This window comes from Zootoca vivipara, chromosome 7 (genome assembly GCF_963506605.1).
Source record: "Zootoca vivipara chromosome 7, rZooViv1.1, whole genome shotgun sequence".
NCBI classification, from domain to species: domain Eukaryota; kingdom Metazoa; phylum Chordata; class Lepidosauria; order Squamata; family Lacertidae; genus Zootoca; species Zootoca vivipara.
This window is the reverse complement of record NC_083282.1, coordinates 19,725,510-19,748,008: the sequence shown is the minus strand read 5'-3', so window position 1 is coordinate 19,748,008 and position 22,499 is coordinate 19,725,510. Positions and strand designations below refer to the sequence as shown.

The following is a 22,499-nucleotide window of genomic DNA, read 5'->3' as shown; positions in this document are numbered from 1 at the left end:
GTGTAATATGTCATTTGTTGTTGTTCATCAGAGGTTGTATTCACCTTTACCTTTAAGACCTGCCAAGGAACAGAGGATTGTTATTATGTCTTCATATGTGAAAAAACACAGAATTCAAAGAGGGTGTGCTTTCGTTTCCCCATGAGTGTAATCTGGGAGAGGAGGGACAACCTCAGGAAACATTTTCCGAAATACCAGAGTCGTTTTCAAATGGAATTGAATGCCAAAAAAAAAGGCTAGGCCGCTGAACTGAAGTAGCTATGTGTCATGGCATCAAACCCAAGTGCTCTTGTTGCAGTGGGTTTGTGGGTCTGGTTGCAGATTCTCAGAGCCTTACCAATACTGTTCAAAGCAGATACTAACTGGGACAAAGGAGCGCTTGTGGTGATGGTGGGGATATTATTGGTGTAACAATTTTCTGTTGGTGGTTTGGGGCAAGGGTTCTAGTTGACTGACTGAATGAGGAATTGAAACTGATTCTCTCTCTCTCTCCCCCCCCCCCCCCGGGTTAATTAACTTACAAAGCATCTCTTTGGGAATTTTTTGAACTGAATCTCAGCCCCCCCAATAAAAACACCTTGTGCCCCTCTTCTCTACTGTTTCCTTCATCATGTGCATTAATTTAGCTTGGCTGTTTATTTGCACCTAGGCAGAGCGAAACGTCAGGAATTAAAACTGTTAGGCACATCCTCGATTTATCACCCCTGCACGAAACTTCATTACAGAACCTATGGATGCCGAACACAATTTTCACCCTAAGCTACATTACTTAAATTAACGTCACGTAAATCTCATTCCAATTAAAGTAGCCTTTCTGTCCTGAATCTTCTGTTATCTGGTCCATTGGCTCCTGCATCCCACAAATCACCCCTTTTCTGCCTCAAGCAGTGCAGAAATTTTGAACCTCTGGCCATGTGTTTTTGAAGTGATATGCAAATGTTAATAAATTTGGAGGTTTATAGGCAGTACCCCATGAGGGAAGAAATGATTAAATAATTTGCTTGCATGGTTAACCACTAAAGTTTCAGTTGACACTCAGATAATGCTTAATCATCCCTTTTGACTTATGGCCCTGGCCTGGGGGTTAGAAGCAGTTTTTTAATAAAAACAATAGCATTGTTCCTTCTAATTGTTCACTTATTTTCCTCATCTGAGTGCTTGTGTAGCACTGTGACCAAGCTTTCAATTCTAAACATACTTACAGAGGAATAAGTCCTCTTTGACTTATAGTAGGACAACTTATGTGTACAGATGCACAGGATTGTGCTGTAAGAAGATAAGCTGGGAAGATCTTGCAGTATTTCCAGTCTTGGCCCAGCTGTAGACTCACTTGGTGAGCCATACTGTCCAAAGGTTTTCCAAAGAAGTTTCTTATGCACATGGAAGCTTTGTGCCAGCTCTGCTGAAGAGACAGAAAGGGTGTGGGCAGGTGGGGGGGGGAAGAGTTGATTTTGGTAAGGATTATAACAGCATTAGGAATTTTAACATTGGGGGGGGGAACAGCTTTGGGTTTGAGGGCAAAATGCCAAAACCCACACCAGGAACCCATCAAGACGAGGTTATGGCAGTCAAAAACATAGCCTTAATGGTAAGGATTTTTGACATTGTTTTGGAAGGGGCCTTCATGAGCGCCAGAATGATGAAGGTTAAAAAACAACAACCTACTACCTTGTGCAGGCCCAGTTATATCAATATTTTATTCAGTACCTCAGACATGCATTTGAGCCATTTTCACTGACCCTTTGAAAGCATACTGTAGAAGTGTGAACAATTAGCAAAATTAAAACACATGTGAGGTTATTAAAAAGAACACTGGAAGATGAGGCATTTGATCAGGAGCACAAATTACAAGGCTGAGTGAAAGCAATGAAATGCATTTATTAAATCTGCTTGTTCCAGCTTTCTAGGTTTTTTATTTTATTTTTTAAAGACAATAATAATCTCCCACTATGGTTTATTACACAGTTGTTCTAGGACTTTATTTTGATTGTCACAAAAACTGTTCTGAGTGTACTTTTTTTAAAAAAAAGAAAAAAGGGTTATCCAGTTGCTTAAGCTTGAAAAGAATGGAGCATTCCAAGAACAGAATGAGAATGTTACTTAAGAGCCATAAAAGTTAATGAGAATGTTCTCTATAAAAGCTGCAGGTCAAGCTATATATAAACGTCTCCCCTCATGCCTGCCTGCTTGAGAAATTAGGGAAGATGGTCTTTGATAGCCTCTGAGGTTTTGGAATTTTAACCTTGGTGTGTAACAGCAGTGGCAGGAAGCAAGCAAGCAAGCAAGCAAACAAACAAACAAACAAACAGGGGAGGTACTTTGACCTCCCTCCAGTCTGGTGCCCTTATAGCCAAGGAGCCTTTCTTGGACCATCAAGTCTGGTGAGTGGCCCAAACATGAACTTCCCTGCCTGCCCCTCAACCTCAAAAGGGTACCATTGGTGCCTTTTTGAGTACTCTCAGTGTTGGGCTACAAACCCACAGCCGCTGTTGGAGCTTCTTGCTGTTGATGGGTTGTTGCGGAGAGAAAAACAGCAGGGATATAATCCAAAGGTTGCCCTAGGGACGTGGTTGCTGGGTTCCGTTAATTGATTCTGTGGATTCTGACTATTTAAACAGGCCTTCAAATTTGTGCTTTAATTTCTCGGCCGCTGTTCGGCAAGGGTGGTTTGGTATGGAAAGAGTTTCCTTGAGATGCAGGCTTGTGAGATAGGCCAGTTTACTTTGAGTTGTCCTATGTCCCCATTGTAGACCGGGGTGGGGTGGGGGTAGAGGTTTCATTTGATGCATGTCCTTTTCCTCTCCTCAGTGGGGAGGGCAAGAGACTGGCAGGGGAGGCTGCAGATGCTCATAAAACATTTGATTTGAGCAGCCCAACTTATTTTGGAATTGAGCAATGGATGCTCGCTCATTCCTGTGAGGGAGCAGGGGTTTTTTGCCACAGGGCTAACTTTTGAATTGGACCTGTGTTTCTGTCACTTTTTTTTTTAAAGTAACAGTACAATAGAGATTCATCCAGGTCAGAGCTTCCTCCTGTGGTTTGAGGTGGTTTATGAGGGATATCCGCTGCACCACACCCTGTTTGATCAGATAAGGGATGCTGTATGATGGTAATGTATCTCTTCAAGAAAACAAACTTGTCTCACGTGGCATTCATTTAAACAGTAATGATTTGCAAAGCAGCTTTTAATAAGCATGACGAGAAGCGACACATTTTTGTAAGCAAAGATACGGGTAATTAATTAAAAGATTTCTGCACAACTTTTGTGTGAATTGTCCAATTGGCATCAATTAGAACCTTTGACAATAATAGATTTTTATTATTATTTTAAAAAATACTTCTTATTTTTTAAAAAAACAAGTTCTCTATACGGTAGACATCTCATTTCCTTCAACTGGTTTCTTGTATAATCTCTCCCTTTCTACAGGAGGTATGCCGCTGCCTAATGTGAAATATCTCATAGTATATACACTACACTACACTACACTACACTACACTATAGGGACGCGGGTGGCACTGTGGTCTAAAACCACTGAGCCTAGGGCTTGCCAATCAGAAGGTCGGCAGTTCGAATTCCCACAACGCATTGAGCTCCCGTCACTCAGTCCCTGCTCCTGCCAACCTAGCAGTTCAAAAGCACGTCAAAGTGCAAGTAGATAAATAGGTGCCACTCTGGCAGGAAGGTAAACGGCATTTCCGTGCACTGCTCTGGTTTGCCAAAAGCGGCTTAGTCATGCTGGCTACATGACCTGGAAGCTGTACGCCGGCTCCCTCAGCCAGTAAAGCGAGATGAGCGCTGCAACCCCAGAGTCGTTTACTACTGGACCTAACGGTCAGGGGTCCCTTTACTCCTGGTTTTGCAACTTAGGCCAATCTTGCACCCTGTGTTCCTTCTACAACTAGTGCAAAGCCTCAGTTGGTCTGATGTCCCATTCAGTCAATGGCGCTATGGTAGCACTATGGACGCAGGTGGCGCTGTGGTCTAAACCACAGAGCCTAGGGCTTGCCGATCAGAAGGTTGGCGGTTCGAATCCCTGTGATGGGGTGAGCTCCCGTTGATCGGTCCCTGCTCCTGCCAACCTAGCAGTTTGAAAGCACGTCAAAGTGCAAGTAGATAAATAGGTACTGCTCCGGCGGGAAGGTAAACAGCGTTTCCGTGCACTGTTCTGGTTTGCCAGAAGCGGCTTAGTCATGCTGGCCACATGACCCGGAAGCTGTACGCCGGCTCCCTCAGCCAATAAAGCGAGATGAGAGCAGCAACCCCAGAGTCGCCCGCGACTGGACCTAACGGTCAGGGGTCCCTTTCCCTTTACACCATACTATACTATATATCCTCATAGTAAACCTTTGCACTCTTGATTCTCCCTTTGCAGGCAAAATTCAATTGCATGACTTCTTGTGTAACATAAACGTTGTGTGACATAAACGTTTACAGTTGAATACAATGCAGAAATTTGCCCAGTGTGTACACACACACACACACACACACACACACACTCCCCATCTCAGGAAAGGCCACATCTGTTGAATGCCTGCCTATTGTTCATTTTGATACAGAGCCTGTGCCAGGAGAAAAGTGATGACTCACAAATTCAAAGCTTGTTTCTGCACCATGTTTGGCTTTGGCCTGTGATGAGAGGCATCATCGCCTAAGGAAATTGTTATGAGCGAGTAAAATTATCAATAATACCATTACACAAATGTTCTAAAAAGTGTTTTGATGTCTGAACTTGGTACAGTTAAGGCTTGAAAGCCTTGATAAAAACACCCATGTCAGTGTTCAAGAGAGATAAGGCAAGCTATTGTAATCAAACAAAGCTCGGGTGCTGAGACCATTTATTTACGAATCTTTGTGGTTAAGAGTTCAGCTTGTCCATCTTACTCTGAAGGTCCCCTCCTTCTTTTTTTAATCTTCACATGGAGTTTGTTTTGAAGCTTTTTCTGGCAAGAAAATGCAGTGCGGCAGCTTTCAAAATGTTCAGCCTCATTTCCTGCAGGGCTGACCCAAGGAGGTGGTGAGGTCAGGCAATTTGATGGACTCCCCAACTCGTCCCAGTGGAGCTGCCTTTCCTACTTGTTATGGAACACCCCGGAAATTTGGGTGCAGCCTGGGAGAATTTGTGATTTGCATGCTCCCACCTCTTCCAAGAGACCTGCTGAGCTTGTCATGACTGAGAAAACCCCAAATTAGTTAGGTAAAAAGGTAAAGGACCCCTGATAGTTAAGTCCAGTTGCAAACGACTCGGGTTGCAGCGCTTATCTCGCTTTACTGGCCGAGGGAGCCGAAGTTTGTCCGCAGACAGTTTTTTCCGGGTCATGTGGCCAGCATGACTAAGCCGCTTCTGGCGATACCAGAGCAGCGCACGGAAATGCCATTTACCTTCCTGCCCAAGCTACTTGTACTTTGACATGCTTTCAAACTGCTAGGTTGACAAGAGCTGGGACCGAGCAACGGGAGCTCACCCCGTTGCGGGGATTCGAACCGCCAACCTTCTGATCGGCAAGCCCTAGGCTCAGTGGTTTAGACCACAGCGCCACCTGCTTCCCTTAATTAGTTAGGTTAACAAATCTGATTTCTTGAAATGGCATGTGGCCAACAAGGCGAACATCATGGGAGGGGTGTTTCCAGCTGTCCTGCCCCTTGCGCTTGGAAGCATTGCAAGTTGCTCCAGGAAAGGGACTGTGAGCAACATCAGGGGAGGGGAGCTCTTGGGACCAAGGTGAAACCGTAAATCAGGGGTCCCCAAACTATGCGGCCAATCACCTTCTAAATCCGGCCCACGGGCGGTCCGGTGATCAGAATGTTTTTACATGAGTAGAATGTGTTCTTTTATTTAAAATGCATCTCTGGGTTATTTGTGGGGCCTGTCTGGTGTTTTTACATGGGTAGAATGTGTCCTTTTATTTAAAATGCATCTCTGAATTATTTGTGGGGCATAGGAATTCATATTTTTTTCCAAAATATAGTCCGGCCCCCCACAAGGTCTTAGGGACAGTGGATCGGCTCCCCTGACCCCTGGTGTAAATTATCTTTACAGTTTTTTGTTATTTTTGTTGTTGGATGCTGGGTGTTGTTTATGTAATTTTGTTATACTTAAAGTTCTGAAATGTTTTTTGTACATTATAATATTTGCTACTGTGATTTGCTAGGTCATTAGCAAATTCTTTTTACAGTTGGTTTTTAAATGTATTGTGGTAAGCCACTTTGAGCATTTTGGGGTGGGGGGAGGAAATAAATAAATGAATGTCCACTAGCTTGGGGTTAAACCCCGCCCCACACCCTTTTTGGATTTTTTGTCAACCCCGGATCGTTCCTCCGCCGTTCCCCCACCCCGCTTGTCACACGAAGATTGGCGGGCGCTGCTTGCCGGGGCTTGTCAACCCCGGCAAGCAGCGCCCGCCGGTATTCGTGTGACAGGCGGTGGGGAAGGCAGGCAGGCAAGAGAGAAAGCACCTGCCTGCCTGCCTTCCCCGCCACCAGTCCCCCGGAGCCCATAAGAACACATTGATTAAGTTTCAGTGCATTCCTATGGGAAACCAGGACTCGCTAGACGAATTTTTCGTACGACGAATTGAGTCCTGGAACGAATTAAATTTGTCTAGCAAGGCACCACTGTACTGTGCATTTAAATAGCAATAACATGACCTGGGACCCTATTGTGATGGGTAGGTATTATTATTAGTAGTAGTAGTATTAGTATTGTTGTTGTTGTTTAGTCGTTTAGTCGTGTCCGACTCTTCGTGACCCCATGGACCATAGCACGCCAGGCACTCCTGTCTTCCACTGCCTCCCGCAGTTTGGTCAAACTCATTTTCGTAGCTTCGAGAACACTGTCCAACCATCTCGTCCTCTGTCGTCCCCTTCTCCTAGTGCCCTCAATCTTTCCCAACGTCAGGGTCTTTTCCAAGGATTCTTCTCTTCTCATGAGGTGGCCAAAGTATTGGAGCCTCAGCTTCACGATCTGTCCTTCCAGGGAGCACTCAGGGCTGATTTCCTTAAGAATGGATAGGTTTGATCTTCTTGCAGTCCATGGGACTCTCAAGAGTCTCCTCCAGCACCATAATTCAAAAGCATCAATTCTTCGGCGATCAGCCTTCTTTATGGTCCAGCTCTCACTTCCATACATCACTACTGGGAAAACCATAGCTTTAACTATACGGACCTTTGTCGGCAAGGTGATGTCTCTGCTTTTTAAGATGCTGTCTAGGTTTGTCATTGCTTTTCTCCCAAGAAGCAGGCGTCTTTTAATTTCGTGACTGCTGTCACCATCTGCAGTGATCAAGGAGCCCAAGAAAGTAAAATCTCTCACTGCCTCCATTTCTTCCCCTTCTATTTGCCAGGAGGTGATGGGACCAGTGGCCATGATCTTGGTTTTTTTGATGTTGAGCTTCAGACCATATTTTGCGCTCTCCTCTTTCACCCTCATTAAAAGGTTTTTTAATTCCTCCTCGCTTTCTGCCATCAAGGTTGTGTCATCTGCATATCTGAGGTTGTTGATATTTCTTCCGGCAATCTTAATTCCGGCTTGGGATTCATCTAGTCCAGCCTTTCGCATGATGAATTCTGCATATAAGTTAAATAAGCAGGGAGACAATATACAACCTTGTCGTACTCCTTTCCCAATTTTGAACCAATCAGTTATTCCATATCCAGTTCTAACTGTAGCTTCTTGTCCCACATAGAGATTTCTCAGGAGACAGATGAGGTGATCAGGCACTCCCATTTCTTTAAGAACTTGCCATAGTTTGCTGTGGTCGACACAGTCAAAGGCTTTTGCATAGTCAATAAAGCAGAAGTAGACGTTTTTCTGGAACTCTCTAGCTTTCTCCATAATCCAGCGCATGTTTGCTATTTGGTCTCTGGTTCCTCTGCCCTTTCGAAATCCAGCTTGCACTTCTGGGAGTTCTCGGTCCACATACTGCCTAAGCCTGCCTTGTAGAATTTTAAGCATAACCTTGCTAGCGTGTGAAATGAGCGCAATTGTGCGGTAGTTGGAGCATTCTTTGGCACTACCCTTCTTTGGAATTGGGATGTAGACTGATCTTCTCCAATCCTCTGGCCATTGCTGAGTTTTCCAAACTTGCTGGCATATTGGGTGTAGCACCTTAACAGCATCATCTTTTAAAATTTTAAATAGTATTAGTATTAGTATTCAGTAAAGCTAGTCGTTAAAGTTGCCAAAGGCTGTTCTCTTAAAAGGCTGTTTTGAGATGTGAAACAAATAGTAGCACGTGTACGTTTCAACTTCCTCTTCGACAGAGAAGGAAGCTGATTTGGTATTTTGAAAAACAGATTGAGTAAACGGCCGTCAAATGATGGAATGACTGCATTTATATACAGTATATCCTTCCTGCCATTGTACCTATGGCCGTTCACAGTTTTTACAACAAATGGTCCAAAATATAGACCAACAGAGTTCTCTCAGCTGATAGTTGTGTCCGGAACTGATGGTACCAGTATGTGTTCTCTAGCCTAGGCTTCGTCACTTCTGCTTTCCTTCAAGCCACACAGGTATATTTTAGGCTGCCCCAACAGTTCTCAGAGGCATTGAATAGTATGCACTCCCTGGCTTGCACTTCCTCACCGGCCCTGTTACTCCTTCGCTGAAACCCAAGTCCACCCAAAAGTGCATAAGTTCTAAACCACTGAATGTTACAGAACGCTGGTGTGCTAATCCATCAATAATAATGTCATACACATGGAGACCATTTTGAACATTTCCTGGCCTGCTTGCGTGTTGGCGGAGCACACAAAAGCTTTGCCCTGTTCTGCCCTGCCCCCATTCTGTCCCCCTGTTCTGCCCCTGTTCTGCCATCTTCTGGCTCTGAAAGGACTCGGGTGTTGGTGGTCGCACATCAATTGGATGTGCGCAGAATGGTCACTGCCTGCACTCTCCTTGCTGGTTGGTTCCAGAGATGGAGGCTTTCATTTTTCTTGGACGTGGTAGCGATGGAAACGTGCTGTGTCTTCAATATTACTTTAGTTACAAGTATAACATAAATGGAAGCAGAGACGTAGCTGCAAGTTGCAGAACCACTAACCCATATCAAATCCACGGGGAGAAATCCTGCAATCTCTTGCCACCAGCCAATTCTTAAGTGCTCATCTTGTGCCCATCCCTGCCAGTTCAGGGGATAACCCACAGCCATCAGAAGAACATTATTTTGTCAAATCACCGACTTCAGGCACTTTCAGACAAAACCATTGTGATGAATCCATTAATGGCGACCTCATAACAAAGCACAATCAGTCTCGGTTAATAGAGTGATCCTGCAGGGATATTTTTGAAGTCCCGAATAAATCACTCCAAAGGTGGCCTGAAGTTGTATATTCAATACTTGACTTGCACGTATATTGATGTAACTCCAATTTCATAGTCTCCGCTGTTGGAAAACTCTGCAGGAAGCCGGTCATATTTGGAAAGAGGCTGCTTAATTGCCCCCCTTTCCCCAAAAATAACATCCATCAAATCAAATAAGAAATGAGTAGGTGAACATAAATTGTCATTTAAATCTAATTAATTTGTAAAACCTGCGTTATTATCCTCCTTTGATTTATGAGTATGCAGTGCTTATACCCTCTTTAACATAGTTTCTCAACTTTGATGATAAAGTATTTTGTTTTCCTGATAGAAGATGGATTATGTACTACAAACCTCATAAAAATGAATCTAAATTAAGCTCTTAAAAACAACACCTTAATATTTAGATAGAGGTTCCAAATAGATCCTCAGCTCCAAATGACTGATCTCCCTGATAGTAGGCAGCTAGGTACTTGTATTTTTGGAAGCATAGAAATCATCAGTATTCTTGGATACTTGCCGAAAAGAAAATTAGTTGTTTTTATTAGACATTACCCAGTCTTCTCTAACACAAATGAATCAAAGTCTCCTTAGTAGGACCACTGTTATATAGGTGCATATGAAATATTATTACTGAGTTGTTTCTGAACTTCCTTTGTCATAATTCACAACAGCAGCTTTATCTAAAAAGTTGGTGGGAGTAGTTCTAAGGACTGAATAAACCAGAACAGGGTGATATTGACACATTATATCCAGAAAGAAACAGTTTGCTTTACACTAGATCAGGGTTTTCCAGACCTGATTTGCCAGCTGGTTTTGGACTACAATTCCCATAATCCCTGACCATTGGTTCTGCTAGCTAGGGATTATGGGAGTTGTAGTCATCAAATCAGATGGGGACCCAAGTTTAGGAAACCCTGCAATAGATTATCTCTGCATGTCTACGTACATGAAGATTGCACGTGCAATCGTGCATGGGCTCTATGCATAGCCAGGATTTGACACCAGCATTTGAAGCTGTTAACGGAACACAATCATTAACCGTGGATAAGGCTGACATTGGTTGGGGGTGACACAGGGAACTCTAAGACCTACATCAAATGCCTTAAACGTGTGTCTGTACCAATGCACTCTTGCTGTTTTCGTTTTGATCTTCCTCCTTTCTTCCTGCCCCGATTTTCTTTGTGCAATTGGCTAACTTGGTAACTAGTTTTGATGTCACACTGGGGTTTGGGAAGGGTCAGCCCAAATAAATGCGGTCCGGAGGGGGAGATGCAGCATCCATTGACACTTCCCCCATCCAATTCACATTCAAGTTGTTTCATGTGATACCATAATTACGAGGTATGGTGTAAGGAAATTAAAATCTTTCCCCAAGCTATGAAACCCATCTGGGTTGGTAGAGCATGAGACTCTCAATCTCATGGTCGTGGGTTCAAGCCTCATGTCGAGCAAAAGATTATTGCATTTCAGGGGGCTGGACTAGATGACCCTTGTGGCCCCTTCCAACTCTACGCTTCTATGAAACCAGTCCTGTGCCCACACTGAGTGCTACAAACCCCATTTTGCTTGGGTATGGGGAGGCTTGAACCAGTTGCGTTCTTGACATAATAGAAAGCAAACTTGGGAAACCCAGTTTGAAACAAACAAATGAGAAACTAGCGGCTTAAAAAATGATGGAGATGTAACTACAGTATTATCTTTTATTAAGAAACCTGAAACTAAAATGAGCAAACCCCTGAGGAACTAGACTCTGATCTTAGAGCAGGACAGTGATCTACCAGCAACCCACACTTTAAAATACATTTGTATCTTCTGTGGTTCTCATTGCCAGCGCTTGTAAGTTCTTTCATTCTTCAAGTCAACGTCAATTAAGATTTTCAATACAAAGTGGAACATCTTCGCTCCATACCCTTTCATACTACAATTGGAAGTAATGTTTTGTTCCAGGCTTCTTTTGAAATATTGATTTATTAGTTGTGTGGACCATGGTGAATCTATTTACTTTTTTTCCTCTTCCTCCATAGGCCTAAACTCTGGGAGCTTGACCTGCTCTAGCAGATTAAATTCAAATTATGCAAACTGCTGCATCGTGGGTTGTAACCCAATTAACAGGACACATATTGAGCACATGATCGTTAGTTTAAATGAAAGTTGTCAAACAGCCTGGTGCTCAAGATTAACGGGTCTACTTTCCAAATGCCTTTTGGAAGCCAAGAATTAGGACATCTCCATCTCCCCCCCGGATTTTGTAGAGCATTGTCTTTTAGCCTGCCCTTCATCTAAAAACACAGTCGCTTGGCTCTTTGTGTTGCTGGGACTGAAGCGAAATTAAGTCTCACTTTAGATTATAAGCTCCTTTGGGTAGGAACCTGTAAAGGACAGTGTAGTTAAAAGCGATAATATTAACACAACTGTGTAAAAAGCCACATTGCAAAGATTTCCTTTGCTATCTATTAAAATACTGCTTGTTCTTTTTGGAAGCTGGAGTGCCATCGACGGCATGCCGTTGTGTCTAAACTAAGGACCACAAGTGCTCATTGGCAGGCGAAGTTTCTGAATTTCTAAACACTTGAAAAAATACCAGCGAATGTTGACAGTCGCCTGTATGAGGTTTTTCGTCATTTGTCCGCATATGTCTGACAACAGGGGTGTAGTGGATCATGTGCAATAGGCAGCGAGGGTCCATATATAACACGCAGAACTAGGGCTGGGCGATATCAGCTTTTCAACGTCGTGGTGTATCACCAGTGTATACCAATACACTGCAGTGTTGGAAAGGAAGGAGCGTGTGGTGCATGGAGGGAGGAACAAGGAGCATCAGCCCTGGCACTGTGAGGCGCTAGGGTGGCACTGCTGCCACTCCCACTGCCGCCAGCGCCCATTGCAGGGAGGAAGGAGGCAGCTGGAGAAGAAAGGTTAGGCGCTTCTGGGTGGCAGGCAAGCCCCACCCATGATATACCGCCGGGTGAAGGCACCATTGCGCTCTGGCCCTCAAACTGGTCCTGGATGATGTATCAATACATTGGCCAGGCCTATGCACAACCAATGATTATACCCACCCCTCCCCACAATGGACGGATATACTTGTAATATATGTCAATGAAGAATGCTTTTATGTGTTTTTTCATTGAAGCATGTTGCAGGTATATTCATACTTTTGTGGGTAAGTTGGTTGTGCCATGGTGGATGCTGACACTTTGGAAAAATTGCCTCATATTGTGAACATTTTCCTCGTTCCAGGACCTTCAGGGCAAGGTATCTGCCGATTTAAATGCCATATATTGCCGCTTGCGCGTATGAATGCGTGCAGCTCACATATAACAAGCAAAATTGATGCATTGCCGTATTTTGCTGCTCCTCTCTAGCATGCAAATGGCATGGTGAGTGCTGTATCTGAATTGCAAATGTTCCTTTTATGTTAATATAAATTTATATTTAAATCCTGGATCAAGGTAGGTGTCCACCCCATTATACATCCCCGAATGCTATTAGCATTAATGGGAATTATGCAAGCATGCTGGGCTCGACAACACAGCTGTTTGAGACGGACAAGGAGTTCCTTCCCTCTAGCTGTTCCATTTATGTATGATTCCCGTGACAAGACAAATCAGTGGTGATTCCACGCATAGGGTGGTTGTGTGCCAATTCATTAGCATGTTAATAATCCTTTCTAAATTGTCTCATGCTGTATTTTTCAGATTAACTTGTGTCTGTTCTGTTTTCACCTTTTCACGAGTGAGAGGTTGCTGGATTTATGCTACCTCCGTGTTCTGGGGGCTGTGTCGGCTCCCTCACGCTTCGGTGCAGCAACACATTAAAGTCCTGGCCTTCCTTGATAAAGCGCTGCTAGTCTTGAGCCCCATCACATGTTAAAGGTTGACTCCTTTTCATATCACAGTCCCTAAGAGCAATCAAAAGATCCAGCCTATCTTGTCCATAAACATAGTGCATGTAGCAGTTAAGAGGATGTTGTTGTGGTCCAAGACGTTCGCTATTCAAATGTTGCCATTGGAAAAAGCCCCTTTTCTCTCAGCCTCAATATGGATTTGGAGCTTTTTCATGCAATGACATTGTTGAAGGTATCTTTTGGAATTTGCGTACACTCTGGTTTACAAAGTTGGGAATGTTCAGCTTCGACCTTCTGCTGTTTACTTTGGCTCCTAAGGGTTTGTTGGTATTTTATTGAAAAGTTTTCAATTATAAAGAAATGAAGGGATACAAATTAAAATGAAAGGAAAGAAAAATGAAAGGGCACAAAAACGTGTAGAGAAAGAAATAATACTGTATATGGATATGTGCGGAAAAACCCCAAACCGATACATTCTTTTCTAAAGTTGATATTTTTATCTGAATACATATGTAACTATTAATAGCCTGTTATACATTTTGTATAAATTCATTCCAAATATTGTCATATTTATCCGAGCAAAGTTGATAAGCAGTTTGTTCATAGCTTGTGAGTGATCATATTGCCAATCTATTTATTAAACAGGATCGTATCTTAGGAGATCCCAATAGTGTGTGTGTGCGTGTGTGCGTCCGCACACAGAGAGATACTTTTACTTCATGCTTTAAAAACCTTTAAAATATTTGTTATAATAGAGTGGTCATTGAAGTAAAATGTTGTTGTCTACCCTGAGCTCTCGGGGAAGTGAGCTATGTGAACTTTGGAACCAATGGTCTGTCCCTGGCTATTCATAAAAAATATAATACATTGTTTACTGCCTCAGATGAAAGGTCCATCCAGTCCTTTTGCCCGATAAAGAGGTATTGCAAGTAAGCTCACAACTAGGGTGTGATGGAACTAGCCACCTCCTGTTTTTCATTTGAAGCTTCTTTTTAAGAGAGAGAGGTTTTCTCTGAACAAACCTTTTCTGGAGAACTTTCTTCTCCCAGGAATTCTACAGTGGCAGAAGCGTGAACACCATTCAGAATTATTTGAGGGTGAACTTAACGGAAGATTGTTGGGTAGGTTCCATTCAGTGTTGGAAATGGTTTTTAAAACATTATCTTTTGTTAGGCCAGTATGGTTAAGGGACCAGAACTTGCTCACTTTACCATAATGTGCCCTCTAAAACAGAAATCAAAATTAGTGCATGGCTGCTTCTTAGCCAAGAACAATGCTCCGTCATTTTGATGGCTGCTTAAAGTTATTCCTTTCTCCCATTGTCGCCTGCCGGACTGTTGTCTTCACAAGCCCCTTATGCTGTGTTTGGGCTGTCAAAGTCGCTTCCATGTTTTGTTACCCGTGTCTTAAATTTTCCTCCATCAATGAGCTTGACCCTTGTTCCTCAGTACTCTGGGGAAGGGAGGAAACCACCCTTGTCTCCACTGTTCAAGGAAGCAGGACGACCTCGTACTTTTCCATTGCAGTATTCTGTAGAATACACAGGATAACTAACCTAGCACTGCCATGAAGCACAAGAACATCAGTATGGCTGATAGCTGCCCCATATAATAGTTTCATTCTGAAACAAGAGCAGTTTGAAAGCTTGCAACCCTTGCCAATAAAAACATGAGGTGCATTCAGAGAAAAGAAATTGCCTTAAACTTTCTGGATGTTAACAGTTTGCCTATGGCAGATGAAACCACTTACACAACAATCGCTTTAGTTTACCAAATTAGGGCAAATTTCCCCCCTTCTTTTTAGCTGTTTCTGGAACTAGTGGCACAGTTCAGATCTATATACCCACATAATTTTGTGGAAGCATGCTTAGCTGCATGCATGTAATTATGACCCTTTGATGACAGGCAGCGTTAGAAAATGCAAAACCCAGCTATAGATTTGTGCTCTTAATTCCTGACTTCATAAGTATAGTTTCTGTGGGTTTTATTTTACTGAATGTCTTCCTTGCAGTAATAACGTGAAAGTAGTCAGATGTCTGTTTGGATTGTTTGTCCTTGTGTTTTCTTACACCCTATTAGTCTTCCACGCATGTTCCACTTCTTTTGAGCTTTTGGCAGGCTGTTCAGAACATCATTTCCTCCTTTTCAACCTGGCAAAGTCCAATTGTTCTTTGCTTACACTACACCAGCATTTCCCAGAATTTAGCCTGGAGCTTGAATCCACCAGGGAGCCCCCGGTGTGTTTAGATTATAAAACTGCTTCCTAAAGGGATCTTGATTGAATTGTGTCCTCAGATAATGCTGTCAAACTGCAAGTTCAGTGTTGTTCTTTTTAAAAAAATTACCCTATGATGTTACTCAGAACTCTCATTACGCATAAATTGGGGCGTGTGTAATCTTCCCCTCACTTGATGACCGTTTCATCATTCCTGAAATGTATTTATTTTTATAGCCCACCCTCTTCTGAGAGCTTGTATGTAGGTAACAACCTTTTCTTATAAGAAAGCTGACTGATGCTGAGAGGTGGTTATTTGCACAGGGCCATTCGGACACAGCCTAGGCATGCTCTACTACTTAAATTTGGGTACGAAAAGTATTCAGATTATAAATGTTAAAGCACACAGACGGTGTCAGCAATTGTCTGCTGGCTCTACGTGTTCACTGATGGCAGGGGTTCCCCGAGTGACTACAGAAATTGTACACGGGAGTGGACCCCATTTCCACATTTAACAGGCTGAAGCACTGTTAAACCCAGCCCTCTTTTCAGTTGGGCCACTTGGTTATAATGTGTGCCCTAGGCCCCTCTCTTTTCTCCCACCATGGCAGAATGTTATAAACATGCAGCACCTTTTTGCTTTTGTTCAGGTTTATGCCGGTCTATTGGAGTAAGCAACTTTCTTATTCATCATTTGGAACAACTGAAAGAAGATTGCCAGGTAACCCCACACATTAACCAGGTGAGTGAGTATACTATGCATAGTGGTTAGAAGGCCCCCGGGAACCTGCAACAAGAACCTAAGGAGAAAAAACACCTAACAGAAGCACAGCTGTTAGAAGGCACAGAAAAAGGACAGAAAGCAACGGAAAAGGAACGCAGGAACGACACCTGAATTGTTCGTTCCGGCGAACAGAGGGAAGGAAGAGGGAGCTTTCCCGCCTGCAAAGCCCTTTAAAAGATGTGGTCCCGCCCCGACCGACCTCATTGGCTGGTCGGGGGGTGACGCAGGCGGGAACCTACCATCACGTAGGGGCTGAACTCGCAGCCCCTACGCGATGGTACAGTCGGGCAGCCCACAACCCCACCTCCGTCGCAGGCGCGGAAGTGGCTCTAGCAAACTGGTGTTTTGGGCAGATGATGGAGAGCTTGAGAGGGCTTGAATCCAGCACCACACACGCAACAAAGTGAGGGCAAATCCCAAGGCAACAGCCGCTACTCAGTCCCACATCGAAGCTGTGCCTGCCCCATTCCTATATAATGGAACCCAAGGGTTGGATCCTTGCTAGCCACGTATAGCACCGATTTTGCCCATGTACTATGCTGATTTGAGCATTAAAGGTTGGGGCAGAAACTGTACACATAAAGTTCAAGTCCTTCATCCAGTGAGAGCCAGGAGACCTGAACCTCCTGCCAATCAGTTTCATTGAATAATTCCAAACTAGGGGTTCTGCTATAATACTATAATACTATAAAGGGGGGGGGAGTTAGGGTTAGGGTTAGGTAACCCTAACCCTAACTTTTCCCATGTGATGCATAATTTTATAAATCTCTTATCACATCCTTTCCATAATCTGCATGTTTCTTAAAACACACGCATGCCAAGGTACTCCAACGTACTGATAATTTATGGTTGTCCTTTTCTGCACTTTCCCCCAGCATTTTTCTTCCTTGGGAAACAACGCACTGTTAGTTCTCTGGCATTTAGCGAGTCTGAAAGCTCCACCTGGATGGAGTATTGCTTCTCCATTCTTCCTCAGAGTCTTCAATAGTAAATACTGGGCATGTCCCATAGCCTGTTCAGGCGCAAGCAGCATGGACGAATGAGCCGCCACCATCATGTCTCTGCAAACTGTAAACATGTGGTGCTGAATGCCACAGAGAGGTCAAGAAACTTCAAAGGTTGAAGAGATGGATGTGTCTGCTGTTTGAACCTTGTCTCTTATCCAGCCCGTCATTTTTGATCACAGTAGGTTTAGGCTGACTCAGCCTAGCCTTTGAGAGCCTGGTTTTTTCAGAGTCTGGATTGAGCAGATGCCAGGCTATTGTTCCTGACTATTGTTGCTTAGAAAGACAACATGTACTAAAGATGAGAAACAGGAAGCAGCCCTTCATCCTCCTCGGGGTGGACGAAATTTTCCACATTCCCTGTGTTGATGTCATGGTGCTAAACTCGGATATCGTGTCTTCTTTTCCATCAAAAGTACGCAAAATGGTTAGGTCACTGGAAGACGTGTGACAGCTAAGGCAGCTTTCTGTCCAGGAACCGTGTCATTTTTTTGATTTGCTTAATCATCCATGCTTCAATTACAGGGAGGGGTAACATCAGAATAGTTCACGTTTTATCACGTTTTGCCACAGAATGACTTCTTGTGAGATTCTTGGGGTCCTATATCAGTTATATTCGTCTCATATTCACACATACCCTGTTTCTCATATTTTAAGACATACCCATAAAATAAGCCATAGCAGGATTTTTAAGCATTCAAGGAATATAAGCCATACCCCGAAAATAAGACATAGTGATAGGTGCAGCAGCAATGCCGGCCGCGGCAGGAGGAGGAGGAAAAAAATAAGACATCCCTTGAAAATAAGCCATAGTGTGTTTTTTTGAGGAAAAAATAAATATAAGACATGTCTTATAATATGAGAAACACGGTATTTATTCCTTCTTCCTCTTGCCTGTCACCTCCTCCTATTCTCCTATTCCTCAGGAGGAATTGACTGTTGATTTTGAGAGATGGGACACCATCATTGAACCACTGCAACCAATAACGTCGGTTTGGATGGGGCACACAAACAGAACACACCAGCAAAGCTCCTTGCACAGATGATTTGTGCAAGCAAGCTAACAGACTTATATGCCTTCTATCTTTCTATCTTTCTTTCTTTCTTTCTTTCTTTCTTTCTTTCTTTCTTTCTTTCTTTCTTTCTTTCTTTCTTTCTTTCTTTCTTCTGCCCACACTCCTCTTTTAATAAACTCCACATTTTCCTGACCCATGATTGTAACTAAAGGACAGGTTTCTATGTCAACATTGACCAGGTATACTGTGACACCTCTCTCCCAGTCTATGAAAGAGTAAACTTTTATATTCTGCTCTCATCCCCAACAACACTTGGGTTGCATAGTCATAACCACCAGTGGAGATTTCACCATATCTATTCATTTAAAAGTGTGTGTGTGTGCATGCACGCACACTAATAACAAGTCTAGTTAAGACTAATGAGAAATCAAGGACCATGTTTTCCTTTTCCTTTCCCCCCCTTTTTTGAGGTTGTGATCAGCTTCCCTAGTGGGACCCTTTTTGGCCTCAGCATCCAACACACTTTTTTTTTTTTGCCCAGTTCCCTGTCCCTTCTAGAACTTTCTATGTTCACCCCCCTGGTACTCTTTCTTCTTCCACTCCTCTCCTTCACTTCTCCCCCTTTGACTGTTTAAGTTCCTTGGACCTGACCTTTTTTGTTTGCTTTATACCATAAAGTTTACAGAATATTGGCTAGATTAATGTCACTGTGTAACCAGTCCATATATGTCAGGAGGGAAGAGACACGTATGCTGTGTCTAAAATATATATATTTAAGAACTGGATTAGTTGCTAAATAAGAAACTTCAAGTAAGAATTTAAAAAAAACCTACAAATTTAAATTAATGGGATTTTCCATTTTAAGGATACCTCAGCCATGCTGTGTGTGTTGTTTAAGAAAGGCTATGTTTCCCCAAGTTGCCCCTCAGGTAGGATTCATTAACGTGCTACTGCTGCACCTTTTTTTGGGGGGGGGGAATTCCTTCCCGTAACCCTCTGTTAAGATTTATGCACAACCAACTCACCTAATTGAAGATTTTGATGAAAGCCTTACAAATGAGGTCAAATTTGATCATATGGGTGAATACTTGCCAGGCTATTCTGCAAGACTCATCTCCACACAGATCATGTGCTGAGATCATTTCATGATAGTAGAAGAGCAACTGTGTGAGTTTGCTCGACAAAGAGGTGGAATTGTACAACTGAGGTGAAGGCAGGTACTTGTATAGTGGTATTTTGGTGACAGGTCATGTATGGCTGTGCTGTTCTTTTCTGAGAACACGGTGTAATCTCAGTTTCTTGTTCATAGAAACATGGGGGAGGAGGAGGAGAAAGAGGTAATGATCTTGCATGAATGCTGTCTTAGGGCAGAGTTCTATTGCACCCAGCAAACTGCTTCAAACATTACTGCAAAGAGTTGGTGCATCTCTGTAACTTCCGAGGATGTTGGCAGCCAGCGTACAAATTTTCCAGAGTACCATGTTTCAACCCAAGGGTGGCATTTTTCCTGGCATTTTGAAGGGGAGAAAAAATATCAGTTTCAATTCTTTCTTTTTTTTAAACTGACAGCACTCTGATAAATAAGAAGTAACACTTCAGTTGCCTGACCTTTGAGTTGTGATAGATTAAAAGCTGGCGATGGTTTTAACTGCAAAGTTTCTTCTCTTTTATAAAAGGTTGAATACCACCCTTTCCATAGGCCTCAAGAATTAGTGGATTACTGCCAAAGCAGGAATATTGTTTTCGAAGGCTACTGCCCACTTGCCAAAGGTGAAGCCCTTAGTCATCCAGACGTAATTCAGCTTGCAAAAAAATATGGCAGAACTCCTGCACAAATATGTATACGCTGGAGCATACAGGTAAGTTCTAAAGTTGCCAGCATTCTTGGTCCCGTCCAGGTGTGCTGAATCCGAGTAGATATTGCGGGAAGGGACTGACATCACGCACGATGTTGTGACATGTGATGTTTGTGCGTTGTGCAGCAGCTCGGCTTCCATTCCCGACGGCTCCTCCACCTTTTCCTCCTCCTGCTGCTGTCACAGGCTGGGGGCTACTTCCTCTCCATGGCAGCAGGAGGAGAAACCTCCAGGTTCCTGGCTAATGTGATAGCATCACATACAGGCATCGCACCTGGACAAACATTGAGGGGGCCCAGCCCCCTGCTAACAAATATTGGGGGGGGAGGCTCAAAGGGGTTCACCATGAACCCATCTCTATTAAAAGAAATGTCTGTAATATAACGTATTTCCCGCCCACCCACATAAAACATGCCCAGTAGTAGTAGACATACCTCGTGTGCCTTTTAGTGCCCTCAGTGCTAGGAGTACACTGATGTTTCAAGGTTGTACGGTAGCTATTTAAAGTAATTGGCTTGAAGTCTAGACGATTGTTGGGTAGAGAGATTGAAAGATACCTTGTTCCTGGGACTAAGTTTAGCTTGGCTGTTCCTGCTAGTGTTACACAAGCAATCTGTTAGTGGAAGAGATCCAAAGATTGAGCATCCTCTTCTTCTGTCAATGTAGAACTACGGTGGCTGAAATACTGGCCTGCAAGAAGTAGGGTGCTGTGTGGATTAATTCTTTGTCAATGCCACTGTGCCCAAATGTGACCTGCAGAGTTGTGTTTGATGAGCGCATGGTTCTTCCCTTGGATAATATACTTGCAAGTCATTTCAGTATTAGTGTTTTATAGAGAGACTTCTAATATTGTTATATTCGGAGATACATAGGACCCAAAAGTGACTGCAGACATCTTGCTAAAGGAGGTATTTTGGCCTAGTGCAGGCTCCTTCAACCTCAGCCCTCCAGATGTTTTTGGCTTACAACTCCCATGATCCCTAGCTGGCAGAACCAGTGGTCAGGGATGATGGGCATTGTAGTCTCAAAAAATCTGGAGGGCGGAGGTTAAGGAAGCCTGGCCTAGTGCTTCCAAACAGCAGATGAAGGGAGCAAACCTGTATGTGGGCTGTACCACTGAGGATAGGGGTTTACAGGGTTCATAGGAAACTAGCACATCAGGGAGAAGAGTAGACTAACACCTGGTTTCCATGTACAGTACAGGGGTTTTTATGTGGAAGAGCTATCAGTCATTAGAATTCCCCACATGGTACATTCCAGACACATGCTTATCATCTCAACTAAGCTGAATCGTTTCAGGTTAACTAAACATTTGTAAGGAGATGATTTACTGACAACTTCCACTAATTAGACTCATTGACTTAGGTGAGATAGTTCAAATTCATTCTCCCACTCCCTCTTTCCATTTTCTTTTTAAAAATAGAACTTGGGGATTTCTCAATCTCTCAATCCCCAAAAATATAACTTTAGTAATATATAAATAGTTTTTATTTTTCATTCTAGAATGGCATTGTCACTATTCCAAAGTCTACCAAACCAGAGAGGGTCCTGGAAAACTGTCAGGTAAGAGCAGATTGCCTTGCGCCAGGTGTACATAAATTATTGTACTTTGGACATAACTTTTCATTATTTTACACTCCTCTTCTGCCATCCCATGTCTATTAACATAAGATGGAATACTTGGGAATAACATGAGAATGAACCAGAACTTTAGCAAGCACATGTGAAAGGAAACAATGAGAAGTTAAAAAGCTGTTGATTGATCTGAAACATCACAATCCCAGTGACTTAAAACATTGAGAAAATGGCAAGGAGCCAAGTGAAGTAGTAGGCACCTCCATGAGAAGAACAAAAGTGTAATCACATTATTTAAAGAAATGTAATATAGCGTATTAAGGGCATCATGTGCTAAAAGAGGAAATAAATCCTGCAGCAATTCCCAGTTAAACCTAGACTAAAGCTAAATTTGAAACGGATAAAGCTAAATTTGTATGTTTTAAAATGAGTTGGGCTACAATGAAGATTTAGCCTTATAAGTAATAACCTAAACATACTTCCACTTGCTGAAACTCAAAGTTCCCTATAGAGGGGATATCTCTCCTCTTTTCACTAGGCAGAAAAAAGGAGGAATTTGAATTTGATTGTATAAGTTTTAAAATCATGTGATTTTAGTAACATTTCTAAAAGTAAAGTATTAGATACCTCTTATTTTTTGTATTGATTCTGCTTGCTCCACTTGATGTTGTCAGTTACCACTATGAGAGATTGTTCTCTTTGTCTGTTTCTTCACAAAAGACTATTTGTTCCCAAAATGAAAATAGAAAGAAGTTTGGCTTAGGAGTAGAATGAAGTTTAGCTTTAGTTCTTGGGAGACCAAATATTGAAAATATTTAACACTCAAGTGCAGATTGAGAAGGGGACAGTTCCCCTGCAATTAAGGAGATTAAGGGCAATTATGTTTGCAATATGGGTG

The 22,499-nt window shown here is 42.9% G+C and overlaps 1 protein-coding gene across 3 annotated transcripts in view; it reads left to right on the top strand.

Moving 5' to 3' along the window:
• The window catches only part of LOC118089425 (glyoxal reductase), a 62,790-nt gene that overhangs the window by 23,952 nt on the left and 16,339 nt on the right, over positions 1-22,499 (top strand). For all 3 annotated transcript variants that reach the window (XM_035124072.2, XM_035124074.2, XM_035124073.2), the window contains exons 4-6: positions 16,017-16,108; positions 19,847-20,029; positions 21,530-21,589. In XM_035124072.2, the coding sequence (XP_034979963.2) occupies positions 16,017-16,108; positions 19,847-20,029; positions 21,530-21,589 (335 nt within the window). The remainder of the gene's footprint in view (positions 1-16,016; positions 16,109-19,846; positions 20,030-21,529; positions 21,590-22,499) is intronic.